This window comes from Nansenia antarctica (genome assembly GCF_963989245.1).
Source record: "Nansenia antarctica genome assembly, chromosome: 10".
In the NCBI taxonomy this organism is placed as follows: Eukaryota; Metazoa; Chordata; class Actinopteri; order Argentiniformes; family Microstomatidae; genus Nansenia; species Nansenia antarctica.
Genome location: NC_137680.1, coordinates 19153851 through 19175331, shown reverse-complemented (window position 1 = coordinate 19175331; position 21481 = coordinate 19153851). Strand labels below are relative to the sequence as shown.

Genomic DNA, 21481 nt, shown 5'->3' with positions numbered 1-21481 from the left:
GCCCTGCCTCGCCTGACCCCACGGCCTGGCTGGAGCTCAGAGGGCTGGGGGGCCGCATCCTCCTATCCTCCAGGGATCCCCACAGTCACACACACATCCCCTCGCGCACTCACTAACACGACTAGCACGCCACTAGTCCGACACTCTCCACTACGAAGAAGCACGGATCCCGCTACCATTAAAAAAACCCAGACAGGTATGACACTTCCGCCGGCGTTAGATCTCACAGAGGCTCTTTGTTCCCGGCCCTCACTCCTCCCCCGCACCGCTGAATAGCCCCGCGAGCAGCGGGAGGGAGAATTCTTGCCCGTCACATCGCCTGGAGACAGCCACTCTTTTCGGGGATATAATGAGAATATTCCAGAGACGATCCTGAACTCTCCGAGGGGGCTGTTCAGCCAGGGTCATCCAGGCAAGGAGAGAATGTCTTTCTCTGGGTTTTTTCCCTTCTAATTCCACCAATTTAGCCCCGTAGGAGTGTAAGGAATGCCAGGTCCACTAGTGTGCCACACTGTCTTATGAGAACAGATCACGCAGCACAGGGCTATATAGCACGTTTGCGGTCAGACCGGCTAGATATATTCCCTTCTCGGAAACACCGCTGCGACACTAGACGAGTGGCGCTGGATATTGAAGCTGTGTAAGCTTTTTCAACTGCCTCTGGAAACACAGGCAGCGAGAGAGAGAGAGAGAGAGAGAGAGAGAGAGAGAGAGAGAGAGAGAGAGAGAGAGAGAGAGAGAGAGAGAAAAACGGAACCTGGGTGCAGAGTCGTACCTCATCCGTTCTCACAGGCAGCACCAGAGATGTGTCTCATTCCTACTCAGACCTCCATTATTTAACAGCGCCTAGCTCCGGCCTGCCTGCCTGCGAGAGTAACTGCTACCGCTACTGCTACTGGATGGTCACGTGTCATCATGTACTCAGGCACTGACAGGCTGTGATTTAAGAGAGCATGCCAAAAATTCACTTTGGAGGGGGGGGGGAGTGGGGGTGGGGGGAACCGCTGGCTAAGATCAAACTGCCAACATGTTCCTGATGTGCAGGCAACTGAATGACACTTGTAACTAAGTTTATCGCCCCAAGACAAGCAAGGAGGTGAAAAAAAGATATAACCGGTCTCTTCCCCCCCTTTTAAAAAGCATAACTTCAAACACGTTTTTGATGATTGTTAACACAGGAGTAAATTGATTTATTTGAAGATGTTTGAAAGTTAATTTTTACAGGGATTCTTTGAAGCCGTGTGCAGTGGGATTTTTCTTCTTCTTTTTTTTTTTGCTGGAATGTGGCTGGAGGCTGACCCTCTGTTTGCACATTAAAGCAGGAGATTAGTGTTATCAGTTGCCAAACTGACTACCGGAGGGTATCCATGTGTTTGATTAAAAGCTAACCTAACCATACACAGGCATAACCTGAGGTAGCCATCTGCAGGGAAGCTACCATGTTCAAGGTTGGTGACTCGCTTTGTGTGGGTGTGTTTATGCGTGTGCATGTACATGTACATGTATGTAAAGAGCATTAATCAATTAACCCGATTTATACAATCAATAACACCTAATTTGAATAATGTCTATATGCTGGTGTGGTCTAGCTACATACAGCTGCTTCAAGCTAAATCTGAACATTATAATGTGTTAGACAACACTATTATGTACTATTACTGCACTATATGTAATAGAAATCATATGATAATGTTGGTCACAATTTTCAACAAGTTCACCCCATGTGTAGTAATACTGTAATAACTCTTGTAACAACATTGTATTCACATGAGATGTTAAACAATACAGGGGCAATTGATTTAAAGTCACATTTTCTAATACCACTTTATATGTTGTTACAACATTTATTATAGTGTTTCTGAACACACAGATGATTGTATTGTTGAGCATTTATCTTTGTTCTAACTATTGATAGCACGGACGAGATGTTTCATGAGATAGTAGATAGTAGAAGGCGTTTGGCATCACTGTATGTCTTACCTGTTCATAACATTTGTTGTGAGCAACAAAGTACTGGGCGTCAAAGGACTCTTCAGTCACCAACACATGCTGTCTCTCCCCTATCTGAAAGAAGAAGAAGAGAGAGAGAGAGAGAGAGAGAAAGAGATAGAGAGAGAGAGAGAGAGAGAGGGGGGAAAGAGGGTGAGACTCTATTTGCAGTAACACCCAAATCCAATGCTTAGCTGGTTATTAACTGTCAAGCGGCAGTCTTTGGGTCTGGTCCTAAACCTTGTCCATATGTTGATGTGGACGTGAGGCAGGACAACTGTGCTATTCCCTGTCAACACCCTGCCAGAAGCCTTTATCTCCCTGGCTGCTTTTTATGTCTGCCTTCTGGCCATGACAGCATAAACACACTTCTTTATTAGCTGGTAAAAAAAAAAGTGCCATTTAAATGAAACCTTGCAAAGTTTTCAAATTGGATGTTGTTGTTTTTTCCCGTTTTTTTTAATGATGTCTCTTGAACAATCCTTTCTCTACGTTCACAGAACGAGTATTGTTCGCATCATTAATATCTGTTAATTGGATGGAATAATATTTCAAATAATTATAAGAAGAAGAAATACGACAACAGGCAAAAGCAGACCTGTTCAGGCTGTCACACAGGCAATCGTCCCACCAGAGATAGTGACAGAAACCATCTACAAAGGGAATGATGTTATCTCTCTTCAGTTTTCCTTTAATACTATCCGTTAGGGTATTTAATTGAATTAAAAAAAAGCTCATACTGTGGCTTTTATACTTAATATCATCTTTGATGAGCCAATTAACAAATGCAGTGTTCTGATAATGAAGTAATTGCGAGAGCATTTTGCATGGAGAGACCATGTCGGAGTGAGAACAGTGTTGTTCTCTACATTATTATTTTTTTTAAAATTACACACCCTTCTTTAGATCTCACATAAGAGTACAATATTTTTCACACTTAGAAACCTGGGATCCCTTTGAAAGGAGTATAACTATGAAGATGCACTGTATCTCGCAGTGCCAATTATGGCACTTCATGAATGACAACTATTCATTAACATTGAATCCTTAATGTAAGGATGACATTGCTTTTAAAACACACTTACATAGTATGCCATTATTCAGCTTTCACATAATGTGACACCTACATCCCATATAGAGTACACATCCAGCAATGAGACCTTTCAATCTGAACACATTAGGTTACACAATGTCCTGGATAAAAAAACAACAAAAAAAACATGCAACCCCCGAAAAAATGCTTAGATGTATGTACTTGGCAGAACAACAAAACAATATTTGCAGACTAAACTGAACTGACCCTTACACACTTTCTACACAGGAAGGTTAACTGTATGTTCTACTCATCTGTCCTCCTCATCTCAGAACGCCGATCAACTGTATTCAGTTCAGTTCTACGGCGTAGAAGGAAGTAGCCACTGTCGGACATGGGATCAATCAGAGTCTTCAAATGTGCTGCTGGCACAAAGTGCAGAGCTTTGGCGTCAACTTTTAAAGCCACTCAGAATGCTTTGTCTCTCTGTCATGTGGAACGGATGAAAAGGTGCAGCAGAGATAAAGACACACACACACACACACACACACAGAACCCCCCCCCCTCCACACACACACACACACAACACACACACAACACACACACCCCACATCCAGGCTCGAGACTTCAAATACGCATGTCCATTGTCCATAAGGGCCTCCATGCTCCAGTGTTCCAAAGGAAAGAGACCTAATTCTCTGATGGGGAGAGAGGTTTTCTGATATCCAAATTGCTTTCACTTTATTTAGAGAAGAGAGGTAGCAGCTGGCCTTTTGAGATGACAGCAAACTAAATGTGCATTGCTGAGCCTCTTTGCCCTGTGAAAGAGGCTTGTTGTTTTGGAACCCCCCCCCCCCCCCCCCCCCACCCCAAACCCTCATCCCCCCCGCCCCCCATCCCCCATCAGAGCTTGGCGAGAGACAGATGAAAAGGCAACTTGAAGAACAAGAGGAGAGAGAGAAGAGGAGCCTTTTGCATCTCGGTGGCAGGCGTTCTCTCTTTGTGACTCCCCTGGTTCCATGGCTTATTAAAACATGGCCGCTCCTCCCCGTTGCCCAGCCCCAAAATGCACCGAGACACAAAAGAGAACACGTAAAAGGGGGCCGCCTCTGCGCCCGTGTCAAAAACCCCTCTCTGACATAACAGCGTACGGGACAGGCTACATATGGCCCCAGAGGTACCTCAACCGCTGCCTCAAACACAATAAAACATGAACAACAACAAAATAGCGAGCACGATCTCACCAGCCAAGAGGACACACTCCACTGCTACTACTCCCCCCCCACCAGTGTTGCTGGAACCTTCCACACAGTCAAGCCCCTGCCTCCCTCCCAGTCTAAAGGACTTGACCCCTCAGTGGGTATCCCAGCATTCAGAGGGACTTGGCATCAGTGGGGTGTGCAGGCCCTAGCACGGCAGCCCCACCGGTATTAGCGTATAGAGTGCCGGTGGGGGGGTCAAAGGTTAATAGTCACACGGCAGAGTGTGCCCCGCGCTCGGTCGTGCTCTAACGCGGTGGAACTAAGCTGCTTTTGTCGAGCTATGCTCGTTTCACCTTTTTTCCACCCGAGAGCCTCAGAAGTTTAAAACCCACATTGTTTGGATTATGTTCTTTTTTTTTTTTTTTTGTATAATAGGAAGTGACTTATGCCCTTAGTTGGGTTTCTGTCCAAAGCTAAGAGCATGGTCTCAATGAAGAGGGCCAGTGTGATACGGAGACACCTGACCCGAGGTATCCTCTTCCCATGACCTCACACCAATGTGGCCCGAGTGATTCGAGAGTTTTATCTCGACACCGGAGGTCCAACGTGTACACTCGCCCAAAACCCCCCATGCTCTGCTGCTATCTCTGAATGACTGTCAACAGCAGCAGGGGTGGGGGATGTTTCGAGGGTGTTTTCAGCTGTTTGCGTTGACGTTATTCAGTTATAAATCTGTCTGACACCTCTGAAGTTGTTACGATAAATGGATAAATCAATACACATTTCACGGTGTCCGACCACTCGAGTTTCGAATGGAGTGAACGGTATGCATAGATACATCTTTATGGAAGGTAAGCTAAACCTACTCCAACTAAAGTGAATATCTGAAAATCCGCAACAAAGTATACCAATGAAAATAACCTTTCGGCTGATTGACTACAGTTCGCTTTGAATGAGAGGAGAGAGGATGAAGGCATTCACCATACAGATCTAATAATTACAAAATCACATCAGTAAACCTTGCTGAATTGGAAAGCAATGTCAGAGGAGTTATAAAACCTGCTCTCAAGATTAAGTCTGTATTCGCTTGTGTGCATGTAACCTGATTACAGCTTTGATAATGATTAGATACACGCACAAATAACCTTCAAACATCTTAAAGACAGAAAAAGTTTCGATTGTTACTGGTTTCAGAGAGTGCCTAGCTCCTTTACACAAGTGAAATATTAATAATGAAAACTATAAATAATGCTTTCTGCCAACTAGTTCACAACACTAACACTGCACATATGAAATATGGATAACTGTATCTTCTTGTTTCTTGCAATAGAATCTTTCGACCATAAACATGATACCAAACAACCCTCGACAACTCAGGCAAACAAACTATTGTACACTCTTCCTGCATCGATATGTGCCTTATGTCAAGTTCGCATTGTTGCCTTCAGGCACAGGCACAGGTTGAAAACCCCCCCACCAACTACTGCAAATGAAATGAAACATTTAAGCATAGCTGAAGGTGTGTGTGTTTGTTTGAGTGTGTGTGCGTGTGTTTTGTATTAATTTGAAAGAGGTAGTTGAGCCCCACTGTTAAACCGACTGTAGCTGTGGCTTTGCTATGAAACCTGTAACCTTGAAAAATACACATATTCTGAATCCTGTTATTGGTGTTGCAGTTCTACATGAGGGAACGTTGACCACGCAGGTTCCTTCAACCAGTCAGAGAGTGTGAGCCGCAGGACAGCAGGTAACGGTTGTTAATGACTGGTACTGGATACAACCAAGAGGAGAAACTCATCTCTACCTCGAAAAGTAAAAACTCCTGAGCTTTCTCACCTGGATGCATTCACTTGTTCCTCCCCCCCCCATTTACTCTGAATCTCTTTGAATGTGTGGAACATTCTGTTCTTCCAGTAATGCAAGAAAGTCTTTTCCCTAACTGTACACACATTCTCAATGGTGACCCAGGCAAGGACACATGGCAGCATGAGACCAACACCCAGTCCTCCAGACATAACTGTTTTAACTCCAAGAACCCAAAAAAACCTCAATGCGATGTTTAATGTTCAAAGCACACGTTCTATTCGCTTTCAAACCTCGCTAAGAAACTGATTTATTTGGTCTTTTCAAATAAAGTCAGCATGCCTGTGCAGGTGCAGAGTGTGGTACCACCTCCGTGTGAGGAGAAATATGGACTCGACAACAAAAGGCACACTCAGAGACATCTGACGGAGCTGGCTGGAGGGAGCCGCTTGGGAAAAAAACTCTTTATGTTTCCGCCTTTGGCTCCGACTGCGTTGAGTTTGGAGGAGTCAGACGTATATGGTCCAAGCCCCAGAGCTCATGCCCCATCACGCATTCATCCAGCAGCCAGAAGACGTGAGGCTCAAGAAGAGAAAAGGAAAAAAGGAAAGTCTATCTTCCACAGCGTTTTTTTTTTACAGAGGAAACCTGTCGCCGTGTTGAGACATACATCCGAAGTGATTGTAAAAGCTTGTAGGAGGACACACGGTTCAAAGGGGGGGGGTGCGGTGGTGGGGATAATGTGGTTTAGAAGAAGGCTCATTGTCCGACATCTTGCCAGAGTGTGTTTGCTAGCGTGAAATGCTTCCCTTATTTGGCTTCAGATCAGATGAAATATATTCCGTTTTTTTTAATTGACTGTAATCCAGGTTGGTGGATTACGACATAAACAATCCCATGGAAATAATGATGTGGGATTACTCAATGGACTGATCCTGATCCTGATAACAGGCCAATCTAATTGTGTGGAGGTATATGACAGGACTGGGTTTGCCAAGAGGGTTATTTGTCGGAGAAGCCCTCTGCTTACAGCATTGTGAGGGAAAACATATCAGAAGCCCTTTGGATTTGAATCAATGGAGAAATAATAATGACATGGGTCCAGTACAAACATCCCACTAATCTCCTGTGCTTTGCAGATGAGACGGAGAGAGAATCATGGAATATTCAGATCATACACATGACAAGGTTTACAAGGAAAAATATAAATCTCTCCTCCTTTTTTGGAATGCACCAGACTCTCCATGTAGACGTCTTATCAGCAGGCAGGCACATATTCCTCCTGGACCGACCCAATGTGCTCGATCATAGAGACCCTGTGTGTGTTTACTCACTGTCACAGGAGCGAAAGAGCTTTCATTCACATGACAGGAACCACGTATCTCCAGCAGATCTCTGGGATAATGTGTTTAATTGATAATTAATCCGTATGATAAAGCGGATCCTCAGTGGAGCGTCTCGGGTAATAACAACCGCAGTGGTCGCCTGTGTTCATCATCATTTAATGGCTTCTTGAAAGGGACTTGTTCCTGTTGTAGTTTCTCGAACCATTTTTTTTTTTTTTTTTTAAAGAAGAATCTTTTGCCAACCGTAGGAGTCATTACCACAGTGTTGAGCTGCTAACACCCCCTGCAATTACGCCTGGGTACCGGCTTCTGATGTGCCTTCAAACTAATGCGAAGCTTACCCTTTTTCACATCCATTTTGGCTCCAGCCCTTTCAGGAATAGCCCCATCTCCGGAGGCGCCGGAGCACCTTGTCTTTTTACTGCGCCGTGGCGTGGAGATCCAACACAGCGAGGGGCAGCACAATTATAAACTAAGACGTGTTATTCACGCCTGTTTACCAGCCAGCCCGCCAGGCGAGCCAAGCTCTTAAGCGCTTCAACATAAATAAATGAAGTTGTGTGCACAAACTTAAAGCCCACTGTAAACACCAGCAGATCTCTGCTGAACTGCACATAAACAATCACCAAAAGAACAATTTCGGGGCTAAAATGTGAATCTGTGATCTCGGAGTTCTCTTTTTCAAAAGCACGCTTGAAAGAGGAGGCTGAGGCTCCCCTGTCGCTGTTCCTCAAAAGGCCAAAACAAAATAGAGAGTCGTGGACTTCAGGAAGGGGTTGTTTTAGGTGAAAGCGTTTTCTTTGTTGAAGTCAACTCTGTTGTAATTGTAAGTCACTTTGGATTAAATGCATCTGCTAAATGGTACATTTTTTGTCATTATCATTATTACACTTAGAGACTTACAAAATACATACTATAACCCTCCAAAAAAAGTGATTCACCAGCAAAGTAAAATCTCTCAATGGCTATAGGTAAATGGTGCACACTAAGAGAGGAAAGAAAGAAAGAAAGAAAGAAAGAAAAAAATCTTAGGATAAATCTACCCTGACATAAGTCAAAGTCCCTAACCCTTTCAAATGGGACTTTAATGCATGTTGTGCACGGGGGGGGGGGAGACCATTTGGTAATATAGCGTGCGCTAGATGGGTGACTTGACGCATGTAATTGCCAGGGACAATGAGCCCAAGGCCAAAGGTGAGTGTGTGACCCCTGAGCCTGTCCCTTTAACAAGGCCTAGCAGCGTCAGGCCCTCTCTGGCACGCAACGCCGCTCCTTAACACCCTCACAAGGACATTCCTCTCTCTGTCAAGCTCCTCAGCAACCAACCTGCCCTTACAAAGCACCAGTGTGTCTCCAACACCGTCTGCATTCAGACTCCCTGGTGCACCACCAGACCCCATTCAATTACTCTCGTTATCCACGGGTGTAAAACAGACTCCCCAAAAAAGCGGACCAGTGTTCACGATCCACTACTGTTGCCACTCGTTCAAGAGCACCAAAAAAAGAGCATGTAGTAGATTACTGTTGTTAGAAAAACGCTAGACGGTTAGTTGCTTGGCGATAGGCCGCAAACCAAAGCCAACCGTGACACCGGCAGGTTGGGTGGACTTAAGGGCTGAGAGGAGGAGGCCTTAGGAGGAACAAGACCTGTCCAAACACCTGAGCGTGCGTCTGCTGCTAGCTATAATAATGATACAGTGCTCTCTTGGCCGGGGACTCCAGTGTGGCTGCCCCCCCCCCTCTACCAGGCCAGTCGTCTGTCTATCAAAGTGGCCCATGGCTGGAATTCAAGTCAGCCTCACTACAGCGACAAGTAGACTTTGGCAGGGGCACAGCAGGTCCTCTGCTATAAGTCCCGTTCCCACTTTCTCAAACAGGCTTGACAACAACAACAACAACAACAACAACAGAATTACACATGTTCGAGGTCCCAGGCTGGGCCAGAAGGGTTTTGTTCACACACAGGAGTGGTGGCTGTGTAGTCTGGGGGGAGGGGGGTGGGGGACTTGAAGACTGTGATCTCCCGTGGATGTCATGATCATGATGGGGGGGGGGGGGGGGGGTGGACACCTACGCTGTCCAAATGTGACCTTTCCAGGGGTTAGAGAGGCACAGCGTAGCCCCTTGATGCAGATCACTGGGAAATCAAAGATAGTATGCAGAGCACGTTTCTGTCGAGCAGCCATGCCATATCTGTTACCATGACAACCATTAAGACAACCGTTAATGAGGGGAGGAAAAAAGTGTTAAAATGTTGGACAAATTCGCAACATTGGAGGGGAAAAAAAACGAAGATATAAATGGTAATAGACTAATTAAAGAAGCAACAGCTTACTCAAAGGTACATAGCACACTTCAGTTTAGTATCATATTAAATATGAAACACAACATGTTCAGGAGAAAAACACTTCATTTGAATCTATAAAAAAATAAAAAATATCTTCTGCCATAACATATCATGGATAAAGTCTCAGTTATATAGCAAGGACTTGTGAGACTTGTTTGTGTAAACATATTTAAGAAACTCCAGACTTGCAGGATATTGGAAAATTGCTGACTGCTTGATTATTGTAGGAGAGAGGATGAGAGTGATTAGACGGTATTATAGAATCACCCGACTTTCTCTGATTAGGCCAGACAGGGCTGAGTAAGGCCTTGTCCTAGGATTATATAACGCTCCCATGTAGCTCTCTCCTCAAGGCCAAAGGTGTGTGTGTGTGTGTGTGTGTGGGGGGGGGGGGGGTCCAGAATCTCCACTTACATAGAAACAACAACAACAACAACAACAACAAAAGAAACAAACTAAACTGTTTCGGGGAGGGTGGGGGGGGGGGGGGTTACCCCCACGCCTCTCTAACAAAGCTTGTCCACTGTGGTTGTGTAACAGCGGGGTTTAGGTTTGGGGTGGTAGTGGTGGTGGTGGTGGTGGAGGTGGTGGTGGTGGGGGGGGTGTAGGGGAGCCAGGGCACAATATCTGCACTGCTTCCCCTCAGCCACGTTCCGGGGGGGGGGGGGGGGGGGGGAGATTAGATGGAACAGAAATACAGACGGGCTCTAATGGTGCCTAATTAGCATAACAAAAGAGTGGGAGCGCTTCGGTCTCTCACCACTGGGCAGCGCATCTCATTAAGGACAGCTGAATAACAATTATCGAGTCCCCCCATGAATAGAGCGTTGGCAGGCCAGTGTGTGTGTGCAGCTTGAGGCCCTGCCAGATCACTAATGCTTTCTTGGCTCTTTATATCTCTTTTTTTCTCTCTCTCTCTCTCTCTCTCTTTCTCCTCTTGTTCGTTCTGTCGTTCCCCCTCTCTGGTGCTCCGGACGGTGGCTTGTGGAGCGAGGAGTGGTGGTTTGCGGTCTGCGTGCCGTTCTGCACCTGCATCGATAGCACCCCGGTGCCCCCCCCCCCCCCCCTGCCCCCCCGCCCCCCATCCCTCACCTCCCTCACCCCCTCCACCCCTACTGAACCTCCACCCCAGTCTTCTGCCCTGGGCGGGTGGAAAAACACAATCACTTTAATTATTTACAATTACTCGCCCCCTCTAGTCAGAACCGGCCTCTCGCGCAGCCAACGCAAATTATGATGATGAAGACTATTATCAGCGCTGATGAATGCCATTGACTCGAGTTGACATGCAGCTGCCTTCCGTTTGGATGCGTGTTTGAAATCATTTCCGTGACCAGACTTTATGAAAAAAAAACATTGGGGGTACACAACATAGGCTACATTTGTCAGCCCCGCCCCCACGTTCAACTACATGGAGACGGTGTTAAAATGACAGCGGGAAAACCCAAGGTGAGGACTACTGCGGAGTGTTGTTTCGTCAGGGGACACAAAAGTGAGAGAGGCGAAAATCTTATTACATGAACTTAATTCGATTTTTGCCCATTTTCCATCTTTTGGGGGGTTCGGTTGTAAATTATAATGGTTTGTGACAATCCGCCGCACTACCCCCCCCCCCCCCCCCCCCCCGCGCCCTGCATTCTAGTGCTTCATCAATTTCAGTGAGATGACATAAATGACACAGTACTCAGTCACCAGAATGACAAATCCAGTTTGTCACTGAGAAACACAATACAGAAGCCATCAGCTTCCACACAGGGCCTACAGGCAGTTTGTATTGTTACAGCTGCTACGTAGAATTACATCAGGGCAGGGGCGGGGGGCGGGGGGTGGGGGGGGGGTGGGGCGGCGGGCGGGGGGCGGGGGGGTGTGACAGAAAACACAGCGGACGCTTCGAAAACATCAGTCAATTTCGCTGAGACCTCGAACCCCCCTTCAAACCCACACAGGCATCGGCAAGGACGTGAGCCAAACACCAGGGAGAGAAGAGCGATGGAGGAAAGGAATTGGAAACACTCAAAGGCAGTTCCTCAACAAGAGGTGTGTGCTCGGTGGCTTGTCTCCATTCCCGGATGCCTCCCTGTGATGGCTGCTCTATTGAGGAGCGCCAGTCCCCACCTCTGCTCCGGTGATTTATTTGCTGTGTGAGGTGCTTGTTAGTGACTGTGTGTCCGATGGTGATGAAGCTCTCCGTGCTGTTTGATTGCTTCATCAATCAGAGCTCAGCTGTGTACTGATTGTCTGTTCCCTATGGGCATGGAGGCCGCACCACAGCCCCAGTCCATATACATCAATGATAATAGTTCAAGTCCATGTGTGGCGGGGCACTGGAATTACGACTGGAAGGCTACAGTAGTAGGCGACAGTAGAATAATAATGAAATGGAAAAAAAGACACATCGTCTGACATCGTCAGAATATGTCAGGTACTAATTGCGATATGTAGAAAGAAAATGGAAGCTAGTATGACTTGTTTTTTTGGCACGTTTCTGTCAGTGGAAAAATATCAAAACAGAACACCAGCGTTTCCAGCGTCATGTCAGTCAATGTCAAGGGCGGCGCCCTTCAACGGTATCACTTCCTGCTGTGCACATGGCGACGTGTGAGCACATCCTGTCTAAGTGTAACGTGGGGGTGTATTCAGCACGAGGCAAAGGGAGGAAAGAAGTGTTTGTTCTTCCTGCCTGCTCTCCTCTTCCCACAAGTCACTGCTGCTGCTGCTGCTGTTGTTGTTGTTGTTGTTGTTGTTGTTTGTGATTGGTGCTTTCCACAGAATTTCCAAGTCCCTGAGAAACCGCTGTTACTTATCCACACAGAGACACTTCACATTAGCAGAGTTCTCCAGATGATAGAACGGAATGGGCAAGGGGCAAATAAATAACATTTGTTGGGGAAATTATTCCAGGGACGATAGGAGGATAGGGAACACTTCAGAGCAGAGGACAGTGACTGAAAGTCTGAAAAAATAAATAAATATATATATACAGTATATATAGAAACCTCCTTATCCCTGTGATTGCGAGTGCTGTGCATGCACTCTCGTGGGCTCGTCTTTTTTTCCTGCTAAATTGTCAGGGAGCGTTAATTCCCAGCGTGCCCATGCCTCGCGCTGATAGCCGCTCTTTTCCTTGTCAGTGGGGGCTCTCGGCTGGGGACCCCCGCGGGGCTTCTCTCCGCCACCGTCCTAGCAGGCTTGGCAATTTGTGATTAGTGGAAAGTTGATGGTAATCTGGCCTGCGGTCGCCATAGAGCTGCTGAGGGGGCCAGTTTGTGCGCTGTGGCGGAGTGCCCTGACAAGACCAGTCAGGTAGTGTTGTGTTCTGCTGTGGCAGAAGGGCAGAGGGGCCCCGACCCTGCCGTCCCCTCCCCAGGGCCCAGGGCTCCCACCAGTCCACTGGGATCAGAGGAGAGGCCGAAAACGCTGACACAGACCCAGCCCAGCTCACTTGTCAGCTTTACTCAACTTGTTTTTTGCATCGGTAAGAGACGTTTGTTTGTTTCCTCAATTTCTCTTCCTGAAAAGTGTGCCCCATGCTTCACAGCAGGATAAAGAAATAGGGAAACCAATTCAGATAACCAATCTATGATGGAAATGAACATGCTAATATGTCCTTTCCCCCCCCCCCCCCCCCCCTCACTCTTTCACTCGGCTGAATGACTGGGGGGCTCATTTGAATTTCTAAATCCGAGTCAGAAATCCTCCCAATCAGAATTATTCACGTTGGCTTTGGTTTGAGGCATTTCAATGGGCAACATTTCTATAAGGAATATTACCACTTGAATCTCTGATTGGTTTTTTCGGCTGCAAATCAAAACCGACTGACTCTCAAATCGGACGTGCCTCAGCCTTGTCACTTAATTACCCAGAATCAAAAGGAAACGGCGCAATCACAAACAGTCAGGCTTTGAGTGGCAAGCATACGACCGCTGCGTCGGAAACAGCAGTGGTCATCAACATTACAGAATTGGAAAGCGTCCTTGGTTTTGATGAAAGCCGCTATATAAATCCAAGTTATTCCTATTATTATTAACCTAACAACATAAAAAAAAAGACTAAGATTAGCCATGAATCATTCCACAACCACTGCAATTGAGTTAAAGAGTCACGCTGTTCAGTAGAACGTGTGTACTATCTATGTAACAGCAGGCCGGGTCCTCTGACTCCTACCTCCACCAGCCTCCGCTGGGCTTTCTGTTGACCACACATGATACACTGTTCAAAAGTTCAGAGGCTGTCATGGGAAATAACGACTACTCTCACTACCCTTCCTGTTTCCTGTTTGTATATTTGAGGGTGCCAGACAGGGCTCGTACATCTTGTCCCAGAATAGCAGGAGACTTCCCCTCCCGAAGGCTCCTGACCAATCCCGTCGCTGCTGAGGGAAAGGAGGCACTGACAGCGAGAGCCAGTGGCTTGGCGGCCCAGGATGTGTGGAGGTGGAGTCTGGGGCTCTATAACTCTCCAGACAGTGCTGAGTACATCTCCCCCACGAGAGCGGACCTCTCTCTCCCTCCTCCTCCTCTCCTCGCCGGCCTTCCTCTCCTCCTCTCTCCACCCCTCCGCCAGGGGAACTTAATCACACTTCAGTGACTCGCAGAGGCAGAGAGGGAACATGTTTCCCCCTAGAATGACTGCACACTCAGTCCCCTCCCTCCCTCCCTCTCCCTCCCTTCCTCCCTCCCTCTCTCCCTCCACGACCCAGACTGTGAATAAGCGATTCATCTCTCCACCAGCCTCGCTCGGAGGACATCATCGCTCCAGACCTGGGACATACACTGACAGGGCGCTCAGTCACCGCCATGACACATTCACTTTGTCACCGAACAAAAAAACACAATACAGAAAACTAGGCAAGCCTTTTCCCACTCCCTCTCTCTCCCACTCTCTCTCCCCACACAGGGCCGGCGGTGCGGCTTCAAACGCTCCATGCGTTACACCGGGGGCCGGAATGACAGCAGCAGCAGCTCCACAAGTGGCTGTTTACTAGCCATCAGTCACTTCCACCGCTAGCTGATAGTGCTACCTCTCATCATATATAGGACAAAATAACAGGGAATTCATCAGACGCGCACACTCTGAGATGACTGGGGCCCTGAGAGGAGTAAAGTAAAGAGAATATATAATGGCGTGTGACTTTGAGACAGCTGAACCTCCCGACACCTAGCCAGTAGTACACCGTCGTTAAGGGGTTTGTTATGGTGAAAGAAGTCGATTTTAGAATTCGAACGCTTGCCGTCCGTCAAACCTGAGGTGATTGTGTGGAGCAAAACAACAAAGGTTGATCTCTACATACTAATAGGGGTACCTGTAAGATATGTAAGCATTAACACATGACAGAGGAGTGCATTAACCGATAACTTCCCCCCACGGCGTGACCCCGCGGCCAAATGTGCTTACGGACGGAAGAGAGGCTGTTAATGCACACCCTGGAGTGTGCTAATGTGTTTATAAAACGAATTCTATTGTCAGGCTGACAGCCATCACAAAGCGTGCTTCAAGTGTAGCTGAAGTAGAGAGCAAACCACTATAATTACATGTTGTATTAACACCGCATAACTCCAAGGTGTCGGAGGGTGTGGAGAACACTGGATTTGATCGATTTTAGATCAAAATCACTTCACCGGTCACTTGTGACCTTACTTACCGTTAACGGTCGCCATGGTTATTGTAGGCGAGTAACATTTTCCAAGATTAGATAGAGGTGTACCCTTGAGCTAAACAACTAGCTTTGCTCCAACAAGATTGAAAATATTAGTGTATTTAGTGGAGTATTAGTATTAGTGGAATTACCCATGAAGATGACGAAGCCGAATGATTTAATTGCTCTACATATTCCTGGGACGAGCATACAGAACAGGTGGCGAAAAAAAGGCACAGAAGCGCCTCTTTCACCTCAGGCAGCTGAAGAAGTTTGGCATGGGGTCCAAGTTCCTGCGGGCCTTCGACAGTGGCACAAGTGGGAGCATTCTGACTGGGTGACCCTCAACCGCAAAGCGCTACAGAGGACAGCTGAGCGCATCAGTGGATGTGAGCTTCCCTCCATCCAGGGTATATACAACAAACGGTGTGTCAGCAAAGCCCGGAGGATCATCAAAGATCCCAGCCACCCAAACCACAGTCTGTTTGAACCGATGCCGTCCAAAAGGCAAAGCCTCTTCTGGAGCCTCAGGGCCAAAACTCAGAGGCTAACCAACAGCTACTTCCCCCAGGCCATCAGGCTCATACACAAGCCTACTGAAGACAATTGACTATCATCCCCAAGCACACCCCATGTATACGGACTACATAAACCTTAAGCTCATAGCCACTTTACTACTTGAACTATCTATTTTGTTTACAATTTGTACTGCTAATTGTATCCTGTCTTATTTGTCACTTATGTCTTGTACTGTTGTCATTTTTTAAATCTTGAATTATGCCTATTGCCTTATTGTCTTGTGCTGCAATGTCAGGAACCAAAGCCAAAGAATTTGACTCTCTTTACTCTCTTACACACAAAAACAATGAAACTTGATACCTGATAGCTGTGCTGTAATTAGCGTTTTGTCAGTCGATTGGCGCTATAAAATGCCACTAATGGTGTGCGGTTATGACATAACATCACAGGCGTCAGGAAGGAGACTTTGATGCGCTGCTTCACATTTGTGGACCACTTTAGCCTATCTAAAGGGGGGTAGTGGTGGCCTAGTGGACACTGAGTTGGACTGGTGAAGGACAGAACATCAGGAGTTCAAATCCCACCTGTGAACACCACTAGTGTGCCCTTGAGTAAGGCACTTAGCCCTCAGTTATTCCAGAGAGATCGTCCCGCTAATGTCCAATTGTAAGTCGCTTTGGATAAAAACATCTGTTACATGGTAAACATGTAAATCTATATGTTAGCCTACCTATCAACATATGTTTTTGGGGAGAGTGACTGCACATGCACACGTCTGACCAGATCCTCTGTCCACTGGTATGGCCAGAGCCAGCCAAAGAAAGCTCAAGAATGGAAATATGACAGAAATGAGATATTATACATCATATATAACATGACAGGATGAGCCTACAACACTCTAAGTAGGAGGGAAATTGAGGTCTAACATTGAAAATCCTGAACTTTCGACTTTCGCTTTAACCCTTAAACCACTCAGCACCCATTTCTCATTTGTGTGATTGTCAGAGATGAATGCATGGCTTGGAACGTAGTTTTAGCCAATCAAATGACACATTTCTCCACATTTCTGTTTTGTGTTATTTATTCATGGGAAACAACTATGTCAATCAGTGGCAATAAGAAAACAAATATTAGAGATACAATATAATATTCAACGTTCCTGACTGATCATGTCATCTGATGCAGTCATTTGTAGGGTCACCTTGAGTTTAGTCTTGAAAAGCCTGCTTGTCTGATAATCTTGAGGTGAAAAACAGACCCATTCTGTAGGCAGCTTACATTCAGACTGGATTGATTGTGCCGTATGTGAACCTCGCCTCAGAGATTTGAGTCATTTATTACTGCACAAATACATTAATTTGCTTCAATAATATGATTACACACGAGTTGTAAACAACAACAACAACAACAACAATAACAGCATTATCACACCACAGACATCCAGTAATCGGAGTGTTACTGTGCCTCCCCTCGGCCACCCTAAACCCAGCCCACAGTCCACTCCCCTCCCAGGCCCAACCCTGCCCAGCGCCAAGCCTATCGGAGATCTGCACCCTGATTGGCCAGCAGGGTCATTAGGAAGGGGGGGGGGGGGGGGATAGCAGTTTGTTGGCAGGGTAAGCTTGTTATGATTTTGGAGTAATACACACATGCAAATCAGCCCTCCTAAATGGGTTTACATCATTTGAATATTCATCTGCCTCTTTTCTGTTCCCCTGGATTTGTTCAACTGACTTTGCATAAATTAATTCCATATCTCCCTGTTTAAACACAGGAAAGCTCAGGCGCTGCAGACTGCATGGAAATGAGGGCGTCTGCTGTACCCAGGCAAGCCCAGCCCCAGCCCAACCCGTGCCCAGGGAATGAGGCTGGAGGCTGGGGTGGGGTGGGGTAGGGTTGGGGGGGGAGGGGGCACAGACCGGCCCCTGAGTGGACCCTCGGACAGGGCTGGGCTGTGTGTGATGACGTGGGGGCGCGGGGCAGCAGATGCCAGGCCTGGGGGTGGCATATGGCTGAGTGACAGAGCTATCACGCAGGCCGCGCTCTGAGAGCAGAGTGCAGGTTTCATTAGAGGTGATGGATGTGGCGAGGGGGCCGGGCCCACGGCGCTGGGCGGACAACAGCCACCTCACACCCCAGCCGGGCCCGGCCCGTCACGCGCTAACACTCCTCTTTGTCTGTCCAACGCAGCTCGGGAGGCCCCCTTGATTGGACCACAGAGCGACCGGCCCAAACGAGCGCACTCATTAACAGGCACACACACACACCACACACCCTGCATCAATTCAAGACCCTGCGCCCATCAGTGGCAAAAGCCAGCGTAAGGGGTGGAGGGGGGTTAAATATATTCACAGAGGCCAGATGTCAAGGTGAAAGTCAAGGAAAGTTAAGAGTTTTCCTAGCTTGCCTTTAGGATGCTTTATAAGTTCGAGTTAGCCTCTCCGCACTCTCTTACCCATAAGCCCCTTAGGCAGGTTGACCCTGACCCAGTATTTTCACGTAGGCAGCTCTCAAAGCTTCCTTTTCATCACTCCGCACCATCATTTGTTGGCTTAGTGAAGCTGTGACCTAATGTCGGATATCAGTTTTTTCCGTCAGGGCCGTGGGAGTTAACCTGAGAGATAACCGTAGCAAGTGTAGCTCAAAGTAGGGGGGGGGGGTGTATCTTTTCCTTGTTCACTGGGGATGTGCAGCCGGACACTATCAGAGCCACAGCTGCTATACTCCTGATCCCACGACACTCTCCAACAGTGAGACATTTCCCATCAACACACTAGTCTTTTTTTTTTCTCTTCCAAAGATTCTCTGTGAAACCTCAGGCAAGCAGCCGCACGAGACGCAATGAGTAAAACACACATTTAACCGTAAGTAGGTCAGATTTGACACCTTATTTCATTAAACGGATAAACGACACCTCCAAAAAGTGTGAGCGCAGTTCTTGATATCCTTTGGGGTAGCTCTCACAGGTTGTAAATGTATTTTTCTCTTTTGGCAGGATTTGTTCTCAGAATGGATTGTTGTTGTTGTTGTTGTTGTTGTTGTTGTTATATGTGTACATTTCGACCACCGGCATCATTGCACTTGACATTGACGAGACCGCCTCGATACATGCCGGGTTGAAAGGGGGGGTAAAATTAAAGTGACTCCCGAGCTCGAGGGCTACTTTGACTTAATTTGTTTATCCTGTATTCCTGGAAAAGTACAACCTTCAGGGGTAGATGTTGTTTCTGCATGAGGGAAGATGACACCGAGAGACTGGGCTCTGTTCTTATCTGAGGCGTGCTGTTGCTTAGACATTAAAACCAAACGCCGCGAATGCAAATGCCTTTCCCAGTGCATTAATGAGAGGCATGGGGCGGTCAGGTCAGGGAGAGGTCACTCAAGCACCATGACAGGTGCCCCGCGGCATTATGGATCCGAGGGTGGCTCAAAGTCATTGGCCGTGCAGGACGCTGAGGGGCCATCTACATGACTAATCTTTTACGGCCCTGCCCGGGCTGTCACAACGCAGGCTGCCCCGTTTAACGGTCCAGTCATGTGTGAAAGCGGGTGACACACCACTGTAAGCAGGGGCAGGCCTGGGCAGGGAGGCAGCGAGAGAGAGAGAGAGAGAGAGAGAGAGAGAGAGAGAGAGAGGGGATGGTGGTCAAGGGTTAGACTCCACAAGGTCTCTCTACCTCCAAACAAACGCAGGGGGCAGGGTTGAATGAATAAGTGCAAAGACATCGGAGGCTCATTGCAGAAACATGGGCTAGAACGCTACGGGCAGTTCATTCCAGCAGCTAGCCAGCCTCTAGCCTGGGTCATGCATAAATCCTGACAGTTTGCTTGTTATATTACCACACATTCGCCACAGAAGAAGAATCCATTTCGGACGCCTGAGAAGGAATCGTTACGCCTTTTGTTTCCTTCATAAAACCTCAAGGCCAATCAGTATATTTAATAGGCTGCAGTGTTATAGAGTTTATAATACTACCAAATAGCGGGAGGAAACAGCCGGGAGACAATGATCAAAGTTGAGCAAAGCATAGAGGGAAGACTTACTATATAGACACTGTGTTATGCATAAGGAGAGGAAAAAAGGGAAAAACTAACAGCAATTTTCACTAGGCCCTGGGCTGATGGGGGATTGAATTAGAAATGTAAAAAAAAAGTCCAAGACTACAGAACTGAGCGCGGTCTTTAGAGACCGATGGAATTATTTCCCCCCAGAGATAGAATCGTTGTTAAGGCCGATGAAACAACAGCGTACAGCTAGAGCCTTTCAATCAACAAATATTTGAGAAAGCTCACCGTGACCTTGAAGCCTAGTTATTTTTAGGGTTGTGATTTCAAGAAAGTCAACAGAGTTCCTGTCTCTCTCTCTTACTGGCGAAGAGAGAAACACTTCCGATGGGGGTGAAATAATATGTTTGGATATGGGCATCAAGACACAGTTTCCAGCAGCAGATACGTCTGAGGGAGCCAAACTAGGAGGAAGAGGAGGAGGAGGAGGAGGTGAAGGTAGAGGAAGGGCCGAGTTCCAGCGTTTGTCCCAAAACCCAAACCTGAGAGCTTGTGACAGCTCTCTTGCCCTGAGACCCATCACCTAGTCCTCCTGTAGCCAGCCCGCCACTGGTCAAACGGTGTGGGACTAGTCAGGGGAGAGAACATGGGGGGGGTGGGGTTTAGGGGGGCAGGGGGGAGACATGGACAGATCTGAGAGAGATGGGTGCAGCACAGTGGAAACGATATTGATAAAAGGATTTACTGCTTCAGAGCTCACTTTAGGGAATAAAAGAAAAAGCTTACAGCTCTGGTGAAGAGAGAGAGAGAGAGAGAGAGAGAGAGAGAGAGAGAGAGAGAGAGAGAGAGAGAGAGCCTGCTATTCTGCTTCAGTCATTCAGTCTGCTAACTGCCCCTCCCTCCTAAAAGGAAGCCGGGCTCTTCATTTCATACGTTACACTATCAGTGGTCCATGGGGGACATTTCCTGATCTGTGCAAACTAGATGATGCCATTCTGAGGGAGGAATAATCACCCCCCCCGCTCTCTCTCTCCCTCCTTTCCTCTTCCTAAAGCCCAAGTCATCTGCTGTGACTGAAGTAAGAAGATTACTGTGGCAACAGCAAGACTGGCGTCTAAACTCGTTAATTTAATCCCGTAATCCTCCAATAATTGGTGAATCTGAAACTGACATTTCGCTGCCCGATGCACATTCGATATTAAAGAAAAAAACACACACCACGGGCCGGAATAATTCTGTTAAACAGCCAAGGCCTTATCTGGGCTTGCTGGGAGCTGGTCCCTAGCAGCATTACCGAACAGGGCCCTCTAATAGGCTCAAGTGGGCAGTGTCCGACGCTCCTCCGACGCTTGCTAAACAGTCGGCGCTCTAATCTGTGGAGAGCAGAGGAGGGATATCAGAATGGTTGGAGCCTCCTGAGCGCGGGAGGAAGCGCGGGGTCAAGGATCCCGCCCAGCGAGAGGGCCCCTTTCATTTTTTGATTAGTTATTGACGTGTCAGGGGAGGAGGACGCCTAAGGACATGGACTTCCAAAGGTAGCAATTAGCCATTTGATCTTCCCCTCTCCCTCTTCAGTCAGCTTTAAAACTTCAACACCCCCAA

General features: G+C 47.3%; 1 protein-coding gene across 1 annotated transcript in view; it reads right to left on the bottom strand.

Annotated features, from left to right (window-relative positions):
• The window catches only part of cdkal1 (CDK5 regulatory subunit associated protein 1-like 1), a 341623-nt gene that overhangs the window by 18098 nt on the left and 302044 nt on the right, over positions 1-21481 (bottom strand). The window contains exon 13 of the mRNA XM_080540862.1: positions 1981-2064. Within this exon, the coding sequence (XP_080396988.1) occupies positions 1981-2064 (84 nt within the window). The remainder of the gene's footprint in view (positions 1-1980; positions 2065-21481) is intronic.